The sequence below is a fragment of the Oncorhynchus keta genome, chromosome 28 (genome assembly GCF_023373465.1).
Source record: "Oncorhynchus keta strain PuntledgeMale-10-30-2019 chromosome 28, Oket_V2, whole genome shotgun sequence".
Classification (NCBI taxonomy): Eukaryota; Metazoa; Chordata; class Actinopteri; order Salmoniformes; family Salmonidae; genus Oncorhynchus; species Oncorhynchus keta.
In genome coordinates this window covers 32439000-32450926 of record NC_068448.1, presented here as the reverse complement: position 1 = coordinate 32450926, position 11927 = coordinate 32439000, and the positions used below count along the sequence as shown (strand labels likewise).

The window sequence follows — 11927 nt, the reverse complement described above, 5'->3', positions numbered from 1 at the left end:
ATACGGTCTGATATACCATGGCTGTCAGCACATCAGCATTCAGGGCTCAAACCACCCAGTTTCTATTATAGATTGTATTATTATTTCAAGAATCTGACTATATTTTGACTAGTATTTTTGTCATTAGTTTACATTGTTCTGCTAAAAGAGCAAAGTAAATTGTACTGCCAAAGATGGTATGGTTGCTGTAACATTGACCTTGACCAAAAAAATACTTTAACAGCTGCTGTTTATGGTTGCTGGCTGAACAGCAACAGCATACAGTACTGTGCAGCCAGCCTGTCCTTAACTCACCCCTCTTGCCACTCCCCTCCTTTCCCCTCAGCGCCCTCAACCATTGGTTGCCCTCCTGTGAATCACATACTAGCAGCCAAACAACTGCCAGGGGTAATACTGGCCCAGGTCCTGCATGGCTAAACCTAAATCAGGCCTGAACTTGATCCAATGTCGTCCCTCGTCTTTCCCTTTTCACAAACTTTGACGGTTCGCATTTTCTCACTCTCTCTTGGTCACACTATTTCATCCTTTCACATGGCCACTCTGTTTCTCACTCTCTCTTGGTCACACTATTTCATCCTTTCACATGGCCACTCTGTATCTCACTCTCTCTTGGTCACACTATTTCATCCTTTCACATGGCCACTCTGTATCTCACTCTCTCTAGGGATGTTTTACTCTTCACTGTGAAAGTAACTCTTCATTAAGATCCCTCCTTCTTGTATAAACTGACCCAAAATTGACCTGTCTGCATTCCAATGGCTCCCTCTTCCTGTCACTGTGGAGTTTTCTGTGAAGGTGGAAAGGAGAAGATTATTAAAGAGAGTTTTCAGGAGCCTCAAATATAGGGTATGTGAAATATGTTTTACAGTGCAACCCTAGTCCTGGTCCAGTCTGCCAGTAGCATCACATGCTTTCTCAGATTGTTTACTTGCACTAGTTTAGTCTCTCTCGGTCTAAACTCTTACCCGCCTCCTCCCTGCCTCTATCCCTCCCCTTCTCTCACCCGCCTTTCCTGGTCAGTGTGATTGTTTGTTGGCGATAAGATCCAAGGGTGAGACACAGTGACAGTGCGCCAGAGCAAAGTGAAGAGGGGCTGCTCTTATTTGTCCGTCTTTTTTTCCTAAAGGTTCCCTCTCAGGACAACTGTGAGTAGCTGAAGGCTTCCGAACTTCTGGGGTCTAACAGGACTGGCTATTTGGGTCAGGTAGGGGCGGGTGGGGTGGTCATTTAGACCCTTTACTTGAGTCAGGAGCGGGCATGCAGAGTTAAGGGAACTCGAACACAGATTCTGCAGACAGACTTCTAGAATACAAAAATGTTTTGAAATGCGCGACAGGCATGATCATTGGTAACATACCAACTCAGGCTGTTGTGGGAGGGAAAGTGAAAGGGATTGTGTTAATAGCATGCAGTGCTGTATTTGGTAACAAATAATTGTCATCTCTCTCAATGCCTTTTGAGATGATGCATTCAGGCATTGGGGCATATGTGTCAACTCAAGCCTCCACAAGTTAAATTTGTAAACAACTCCACAACAGAAGACAGACACAACTCCATATTTGGACATCAATTCACACTGTACTCCTTGATAATATGTCTGCACAAGATAGTTTCTTTATGCATTTTATAGAGAACAACACTCAAAAGTTATGTCAAACTCTTTTGCATAAAGGTCTCATGAAGTGGGTAATGTAATGGATGTGTCTGTTTGACAGTCCACCAAACTGTGTGTGGAGGTCATTAAGGACGTGGCGACATGGTTGCTGATGTTGACCAACTGCCAGTTTCCACCATTTTTATTGGCTTCAGTAAGTGTGTGTGTGTGTGTGTATGTGTGTGTGAAAGAGAGAGGGAGGGAGAGAGAGGGAGAGGGAGAGAGAGAGAGAGTGAGCAACAGTCACCTTGCCATTCATGCTAATAGAGCTTATCTGAATCTGAGAGAGATAGAGAGACCATAGACTCTGCAATACAAACAAATTAGCTTAGGGGTATACTATGATGAAAGCCAGGTCTACACAGGGTGTTCTAAAGCTAGCCAGCTTCAGTTAGCTTCACATTCTAGCTCAGGCTTAATCCGCTCGTCCGCTTGCCGCAAAAGACGCCCACATACTAAGTTTGGTTTGCTCCTGGTAGAGCTCAGCTAGGTGAAAGTCAAGCATACTCAAAGAACTTCACTTGAAAAACACTCTTGAGAAGCTGTAGCAACAACATAGCCAGAATGAATCTAAATCTGAAATTAATTGTAACGTTTTTTTTGCCTAGGAGGTCTTAGTCAAGCATATTTTACATCTAACTTATTGTTTGTTGCAGTATTACTCAAGTGAGAAAAAGTGCATGAAAACTAGTTGTCTTGTTAAATGACAAGAAACACTTAATTGAAGAATCCCATCCATAGTTCCCACTCCTAATAGAAGTAGTACTGTTGACCAATCACTGACGAAGGGGCCTAGACTTCAGCTACCGAATTTCGACTTGCCTCAAGAAAAAACGTTTTGACTGGGAAGCCTGCGAAAGGCTTAACTCTAACAGGCTTGTAACTGCATGTACATGTCACACATGGCTAGTCAAATGCCAAACTCTTCATTGAGACAATGCTGAAACATCAATCCACGGGCGAGTCAGAGCCACATTTTAATTTGTGTTGAAATCTAAATGAAAGAAAAGTTATCTTGCAAATTCATCAAGCTATGGTGTGAAATAGGCTATCAGAAGCGCTGTCTTTCTTTTATTACATATCGTTAATGCCTTCTTTGTACTTATGTGCTCTTAGGGATCGGACCCTTTTTTCAATTTCCGCCTTCAATGACATCAATGACATACCCAAATCTAACAGCCAGTAGCTCAAGACCTGAAACAAGCATATGAATATTCTTGATACCATTTGAAAGGAAACACTTTGAAGTTTGTGGAAATGTGAAATTAATGTAGGAGAATATAACACATTAGATCTGGTAAAAGACAATACAAACCAAAAAACATCCGTTTAAAAAAAATAATGTTTCGTTCCATAGTCTCAAATACAAGAGAAAGGCCATACATTGAGATAGGATTCAAGTTGTAATTTAGATGTTGTCCACAAGATTGCAGCAGTGTGTGTGTGCAAAGTGTACAGACTGATCCAGTAAAGAATTACATCACTACACAATATTTGTGTCAAGCCTGCCAGGAGTTTGCCCAAATTTGCCGACTTGGTCAATTTATACATTCAAGTACATAACTATAGAGAATATACAAAAATGCTATGGTAATAAAAAAATGTTTACACACTCCCAGGAATGAATTACAATGTCATTCTAGTCAAATTATTGCATATTGAGCAACAAATATCATGGTTTAGGGACACCGATTCCGTAGAGGTTAATACACAATAACATTTTTCCCCCACTCTTATGATAAAATGATTCTATTACAAATGTTTTACTGTGCATGAAGTTTAAAATGTGCAATGTGATAGGTGTATATATACAGATGAAGAAATAGTTTACAGATTATTTCACTGTATCTTTATTCCAGTGGGTCAGAAGTTGACTGCGCCCCTTCAAACAGCTTGGAAAATTCCAGAAAATTATGTCATGGCTTTAGAAGCTTCTGATAGGGTAATTGACATAATGTGAGTGAATTGGAGGTGTACCTGTGGATGTATTTCAAGGCCTGCCTTCAACTCAGTGCCTCTTTGCTTGACATAATGAGAAAATCAAAAGAAATCAGCAAAGACCTCCACAAGTCTGGTTCATCCTTGGGAGCAATTTCCAAACGCCTGAAAGTACCACGTTCATCTGTACAAACAATAGTACGCAAGTATAAACACCATGGGACCACGCAGCCGTCATACCGCTCAGAAAGGAGACGCGATCTGTCTCCTAGAGATGAATTTACTTTTGTGCGAAAAGTGCAAATCAATCCCAGAACAGCAAAGGACCTTGTGAAGATGCTGGAGGAAACAGGTACAAAAGTATCTATATACACAGTAAAACGAGTCCTATATCAAAGTAACCTGAAAAGCCGCTCAGCAAGGAAGAAGCCACTGCTCCAAAACAGCCATAAAAAAGCCAGACTAAGGTTTGCAAATACACATGGGGACAAAGATCCTCTGGTCTGATGAAACAAAAATAGAACCGTTTTGCCATAATGACCATCATTATGTTCGGAGGAAAAACGGGGAGGCTTGCAAGCCGAAGAACACCATCCCAACCATGAAGCACGGGAGTGGCAGCATTGTGTTGTGGGTGTGCTTTGCTGCAGGAGGGACTGGTGCACTTCACAAAATAGATTGCATCATGAGGTTGGAAAATTATGTGGATGTATTGAAGCAAACATCTCAAGACATCAGTTAAAGCTTGGTCGCAATGGGTCTTCCAAATGGACAATGACCCCAAGCATACTTCCAAAGTTGTGACAAAATGGCTTAAGGACAACAAAGTCAAGGTATTGGAGTGGCCATCACAAAGCCCTGACCTCAAGCCTATAGACAATTTGTGGGCAGAACTGAAAAAGCGTGTGCGAGCAAGGAGACCTACAAACCAGACTCAGTTACACCAACTCTGTCAGGAGGAATAGACCAAAATTCACCCAACTTATTGTGGGAAGCTGATGGAAGGCTACCTGAAATGTTTGACCCAAGTTATACAATTTACAGGCAATGCTACCAAATACTAATTGAGTGTATGTAAACTTCTGACCCACTGGGAATGTGATGAAACAAATAAAAGCTGAAATAAATCTCTCCACTATTATTCTGACATTTCACATTCTTAAAATGAAGTGGTGATCCTAACTGACCTAAGCCAGGGAATCTTTACTAGGATTAAATGTCAGGAATTGTGAAACTGAGTTTAAATGTATTTGGCTAAGGTGTATGTAAATTTACAACTTCAACTGTATATAATGAAACAAATACGCAAATGAAGGGGATGATGCAATCTTTGAGAGGGAGGGAATATGATTTCATTTGTCCTCAACTTGCAGATCAGGCACTTCATTCAGGATAAATGGAGTTAGCCCTGAGTTAGGCTGCCCTGGAGCAAATTAGTTCTGAAGGCGTTGTTTCCATAGAAATGTACCTGGCTAAAAGGTGTGCCACTTTCGTGGTGTCGGTTATCCCGAGTTGAACTCAGAGTTGACTAAAGTTATCTTGGTAACTCCTCAAACTTGTTTCGTAGTATACCCCTCTGTTACAAATCCCTTTTGGTCCGACAGTCTAGGGGGGATGGTAATGAGACCCGTAACATAACTCATGCAAATTATTATTGTGACAAAGTAAAAGTGTGAACGAAATAACCAGGACAACAGAAATCTACCGTCAAACTCAGGGTTTATTTATAAACACACGGTAATGGGGGGAGCAGGAAAAGGGGCTGAGCTGGACCCAAGGAAAGAAACAATAAGTATTCAAAAACACCCCTAAGCTAGACTAGCCTACTTTAACAACAGCTAACTAACTAACCAAAAATACAGTGGGTGGTCCGCCCAGTTCTAACTAGTGTATTTAACAAAGTTCACCTACGGGTAGTGTATGCCCATGGGCGATTTGTCTTGGTTTCCCCCTTTTCACAGGTGATGACAAAGTGCTATGAGGTGCTTAAACAAAAGAGAGGTTAAGACACAAAGCGAGAGTGAAACACAGAGACCTACAGGCATGGCATTTACAGAGAGATTGAGCTCTAGAACAAACAAATGATGGGGTTTTTAAACCATGGGGAAGGAACTGTGATAGGTTAGGAAATAGGAGGAGGTGTGTCTTCTGATTGATGATTGATTGTTGACTGATTGGGGAGTGATGATTTTCACCTGTGAGGGGAGAAGGAGAGAAAAGAAACACAGGATACACACACACAGGATAACTGTATCCGTAACACCCTCTGATCTAGTTTACTGTAAGCCTGGAAATGGGGTCTAAAGTGTAATTAACTGTAGGTGTCCAGACAAAGCCTGGATTTTAATTTCATCCAAGGCCCCTTACGGCACCATAACAAGACCTTTAAACCTACCTACCATAAATAACAGATTGGTGCCAAGCAACTTCATGGTCTCTCTCTCAAGGAGGGTAATGAGGCTTTAAAATATTCATACAGCTCACTAGACAATAAAACACTATTATTTTTGTGATTTTAAATTAAATAAGTTCATTAAATCTATTTTAAAGGCAACAAGCCAGTTGTGCACGTAACTTCTGTCATTTGTTTACATTAAGTTTAGATGTGGCTAGCCCATAGCCAAGGGAAGTAGGTTGCAGCACCCCCTGATAAATCAGGAGTTGAGTTCCAAGGGAGACAATGGGGTTAGGGTGAGTGGCGTCTAGTGCCAGTGGGGTGAGCAGTATTCCAGTAGCTCTGGAGGTGAATTGGGTGAGAGTGAGGATGAATTGTGTAGGGAGGAAGGTGTGGAGAAGGCTTCTGTGTCCGAACCTCGCAATGGGGGTCATGAAGGAGTGACATGTTTGGAGAAAGTGGACCCCTGCCTTCTGGCTGATCCATATGTGGTGTCTGGTTGGGTGGAGAAGAGATTGGGAACTGTTTCTGCCTTCAGAGAGAGCAGGCGCTCCGCATCACGCGACTAGGGACAAGAACTGTGAATTGCTTTGCTCTCCGGAGCAGGTCACTGTTGAAAGTAGTGATAACAGGAGTGGCATTAAGTGCTGAGGAGGGTGAACTGAAATTGAAGATTCCCGGTGTCTGGGACCCCCATTTGGTGCGACGCAGACCCGGTGGAGAGCGTGGTGAAACAGAGAAGACACTGTCTGTTCTGCTGAGTTTTGATGACAGCTTTTTGTCCCGAACCAATTACAGTGTTTTAAATGCTGAGCTTATAGTCATGTTGCAGCAGTGTGTATGAGGGATATTCCTAGATGTGAGAAGTGTGCAGGAGGGTATGAGACAAAGGAATGTGTAGTATCAGTGGAAAAAGTTGTGTGTGTTAACTGTAGGGGTACCCATGGTCCTGGAGATCAGAAGTGTCTGGTGAGAGAATGACAGGTTGAGGTTGACAGGATCAGGGTAATGCAGAAGGTGTCGTATGCTGAGGTAGTGAAGAGAGTAGTAGAGGAAGATGGGTCCAGGGTGAAGGATCCTGAGAGGATCCCTGTGAGTAAGCCAAGGCCAATAGAGAATGATAGGAATAATGTGCTTCAGTAAAGTTGGTTTATTAGCTTTAATAGCCTTAGTTTTCAGCTGTACCGCAAAAATGGAACATAAATCACAGAAAGTAGATGTTGTGGTGGCAGTTGCCGAGAATGACTTGGGTGTACAAGATTTTACTGCAGAAGATTTACAAGATGTGTTGAACGATAGTGTCCCATCCTCCCAGGCTGTTGGCTTGCTGTAGTATCAGACTAAGTAGTGGAATAGTGGTGAGGTTTTAATGTAGGGTTAGTCGGTAGGGCAATTTTTCTTTCCTTTTCCTCTTCCCTTCCCTTTTTGTGTCACAGTGTTATTTTTTCTATAGTTTGCCACCCTTACAGTAGGTGGTGGCATGCACCTTTAACGCTTGTTTGCAGATGCCATAATACCATAGAAGAAGAAGGTGAGCCTGTGCTTTTTGGCTGTAATGCCTATGGTTTTGAAATAACGTTTTATGTCACATGCGCCGAATACAACACCTTACGGTGAAATGCTTACCTATAAGCCCTTAAACAACATTGCAGTTAAGAAAAATAAAGAGTTTAGAAAATATATATTACTAAATAATAATAAAATGAAAAAAGTAACAATAAAATAACAATAACAGGACTATATACTGGGGGTACCGGTACCAAGTCAATGTGTGGGGGTACAGGTCAGTTGAAATAATTCAGGTAATATGTACATGTAGGTAGGGGTAAAGTGACTATGCATTGATAATAAACAGCGAGAAGCAGCAGTGTAAAAAAGGGGTGGGGGGGGTCAATGCAAATAGTCCGGGTAGCCATTTGATTAACTGTTCAGCAGTCATGGCTTTGGGGTAGAAGCTTTTGGATCTAGACTTGGCGCTCTGGTACCGCTTGTCGTGCCATAGCATGGAGAAAAGTCTATGACTAGGGTGGCGGAAGTCTTTGAACATTTTTAGGGGCTTCCGCTGACACCGCCTGGTATAGAGGTCCTGGATGGCAGGAAGCTTGGCCCCAGTGATGTACGCACTACCCTCTGTAGCTCCTTGCAGTCGGATGCAGAGTAGTTGCCATATCAGGAGGAGATGCAACCAGGAGGTGATGCTCTCATTGGTGCAGCTGTATAACTTTTTGAGGATCTGAGGACTCACACCAAATCTTGCTCTGCTTTTGCAAATAGCCTTTGAAGTTCCTATTTCATCAGTAACCATTTTTTTTTACGTCATGGTGCAGAGGGGAAGTTTTGGGTTATTGTTAAAATACCTAGTCACCATGAGAGGGAGTCTCCAGAGTTACTGGTCAGTTAAGAGGAGATATATTTTGACGGGGGATAAATCTTGTTCTGTCTCTGTTCCTCACCTGTCTTTCAGATGCTTCACCTGACAACAGGACGTGTGGGGTGCTTGCTTTCCAAGCAAGCGGTGGTGGCACTGACAAGCAGTGGTGCAAGGATGTCAAGCCATGGCCACCACGGTACTATTCTTTGATCAGCTCATTTATTGCATTTACACATTTTCCCATGGTGCAGAGCAAAAAATACACCGTTTTAAAATGCTATTCTACACATTTTGTCATGAGGCTAAGAGAAAATGTTACCATTTTAAAGGACATTTGCTGCAATTCTACACTTTTTGTCATGGACCAGATGTTTTTTTTCATTGGTGTTTAATAGCTCATCTCAACATTTGTCCACATTTTGTCATGAATTTTGCAGCTTTAAAGCTTATTTCCTGTAATTCTACACATTTTGCTATCATATACTATCTGGAGGCCCCCAGTCCTCCAGTGGGGCCAGAACTCCCCCCAAAAAAAGGAATATGGGGGCCCCGTGGCACGTGCCTTGCGTCGCTGTTTCGTAATCCGTCCCTGCTTTACCACCCAGTGTAGTCTTTTTCTCTGAGGTACATTATCTCACGTCAGATAGCATGATGGCCGTCTGCACTGATCTGATTTTGTTGAGGGACAAGCGCCACATAGGAGTGACACCATCTGACGTAAGACAATGCTCTGAGGTCTATAAACCTCTAAACTAGAGGTTGACTGATTAATCGGAATGACCGATTAATTAGGGCCGATTTCAAGTTTTCATTACAATCGGAAATATGTATTTTTGGACACCGATTTTTTTTATACACCTTTATTTAATCTTTATTTAACTAGGCAAGTCAGTTAAGAACAACATTCTTATTTTCAATGACGGCCTGGGAACAGTGGGTTAACTGCCTTGTTCAGGGGCAGAACAACAGATTTTTACCTTGTCAGCTCAGGGGATTCAATCTTGCAACCTTACAGTTAACTAGTCCAACGCTCTAACCACCTGAATACATTGCACTCCACGAGGAGACTGCCAAGGTAAGTTGCTAGCTAGCATTAAACTATCTTATAAAAATATAAAAAACAATCAATCAATCATAATCATTAGGTAACTACACATGGTTGATGATATTACTAGTTTATCTAGCGTGTCCTGCATTGCATATAATCGTTGTGGTGCTTATCGTTGCTCCAATGTGTACCTAACCATAAACATCAATGCCTTTCTTAAAATCAATACACAGAAGTATATATTTTTAACCCTGCATATTTAGCTAAAAGAAATCCAGGTTAGCAGGCAATATTAACCAGGTGAAATTGTATCACTTCTCTTGCTTTCATTGCACGCTGAGTCAGTGTATATGCAACAGTTTGGGCCGCCTAATTTACCAGAATTTTACGTAATTATGACATAACATTGAATAGTTGTGCAATGTAACAGGGATATTTAGACTTGTGGATGCCACCCATTAGATAAAATACGGAACGGTTCCGTATTTCACTGAAAGAATAAACGTCTTGTTTTTGAGATGATAGTTTCCGGATTCGACCATATTAATGATCTAAGGCTCGTATTTCTGTGTGTTATCATGTTATAACTAAGTCTATGATTTGATAGAGCAGTCTGACTGAGCGATGGTAGGCAGCAGCAGGCTCGTAAGCATTAATTCAAACAGCACTTTCTTGTGTTTGCCTGCAGCTGTTTATGACTTCAAGCCTATCAACTCCCGAGATTAGGCTGGTGTAACCGATGTGAAAAGGCTAGCTAGTTAGCGGGGTGCGCGCTAATAGTGTTTCAAACGTCACTCGCTCTGAGACTTGGAGTGGTTGTTTCCCTTGCTCTGCATGGGTAACGCTGCTTCGAGGGTGGCTGTTGTTGTTGTGTTCCTGGTTCGAGCCCAGGGAGGAGAGAGGAGAGGGACGAAACCTATACTGTTACACGGGCAATACTAAGGTGCCTATAAGAACATCCAATAGTCAAAGGTTAATGAAATACAAATGGTATAGAGAGAAATAGTAAGGAACTTAAACGTTAGCTTTCTTACATGGCACATATTGCACTTTTACTTTCTTCTCCAACACTTTGTGTTTGCATTATTTCAACCAAATTGAAAGTTTCATTATTTATTTGAGGCTAAATTGATTTTATTGATTTATTATAATAAGTTAAAATAAGTGTTCATTCAGTATTGTTGTAATGGTCATTATTACAAATAAATGTGTAAAAAAAATCACCTCTACTCTAAACCCCACCTTACCACCACTCCCTTTACCTCAACCTCCCCTTCACTTGACTTGTCTCGTGTCCTATATATTCATGTACTGTAGAGGTGTCCGACTCAGTGGACATGTCACAGCCAATGTACTGGGATCGTCTGGACACCCCTCTGCCAGACAGACCATGGAAGGATGTCCTCGATTCTACGGATAAGAGCCTGAAACAGAAGGAGAAGGGTCCCTGGACTGCGCTGTCCAAGGAGGAGAAAATTGCCTGTAAGCCACTCCCTCTCTCATTCCTTCTCATGTCAGAGCCTTTAATTCTGCTATTCTTAATATTTCTCCTTCTGTATCCCAGTGTACAGGCTGAAGTTCAACCACACCTATCCGGAGATGAAGAGGCCGTCCCATGAGTGGAAGACTGTGATTGGTGGGATGTTCATCTTCTTTGGCATCACTGGTCTGGTGGTCTTTTGGCAGGGCCACTATGGTAAGATTTCTCATGGTTGATTGCTAAAATTGATAGACTTCCTAAAGCCATTATCACATGGATGGGCGATTGTTCAGTCCTTAAACTTGCTGTTCTTTTTCTCTTGTGTGTCCCACAGTGTACCCACCCCAACCTCATACCTTTGGTGAGGAGTGGCAGGCTAAGCAGATCCAGAGGATGCTGGATATGCGGATCAACCCAATCGAGGGCTTCTCTGCCCAGTGGGACTACAAGAACAAACAATGGAAGTAAAGGAAGGGAATAGACCACTGCCTGAAGGAGGAATGGTTCGACTTGACACCTTGAGCCTCTGTTCAGCCACCATAACAGCAATCCAGCCATCTGAATCCATTCTCTTACTATTTAATAAATAACTAAAAACTGGTTGTTTCCTTCTCTCTCCATCTGAGAAAACAGTATAATATTATGGGCTGCTTGTCCTCAACCTAATTTCTGCTTTAGTGTTCCTGTGGTAGTGTCTTGTTAGGCCTTAAGTGAGTATTGTGAGATGTGCCATTGCCTTGGTGGTCCTGACACATTCAACACTAACAAAGGAATTTCTACTCCAAAATGGTCCACCGTATTCAATGTATAAAACACAACAAAAAGATTAAATCAATCATTGTACCTTTGTTTTCACTCCCTAAAAAGCAGTCCCAAAATTGCAGAGAATATTAGCATTTTCTGTAGAAAACTATTAAAAAGTCTAGGAGTGAAGATGGATGGCAAACAAGTTAAAGGGACACTCTGAGCAGCTTTACTACAGGCAAGGGACACTATTAAATTAACATTTATGTGGATGTTCTCCTATAGGAACAAGTCATG

The 11927-nt window shown here is 41.9% G+C and overlaps 1 protein-coding gene across 1 annotated transcript; it reads left to right on the top strand.

Moving 5' to 3' along the window:
* Positions 1-978: 978 nt before the first annotated feature.
* Positions 979-11486, top strand: LOC118361051 (cytochrome c oxidase subunit 4 isoform 2, mitochondrial-like). Its single transcript, XM_035740777.2, has 5 exons — positions 979-1145; positions 8452-8554; positions 10724-10888; positions 10971-11102; positions 11221-11486. Exons 2-5 carry the CDS (start codon positions 8452-8454, stop codon positions 11352-11354), a joined length of 534 nt encoding a protein of 177 aa, XP_035596670.1. The 5' UTR covers positions 979-1145; the 3' UTR covers positions 11355-11486.
* The last annotated feature ends 441 nt before the right edge of the window (positions 11487-11927 follow it).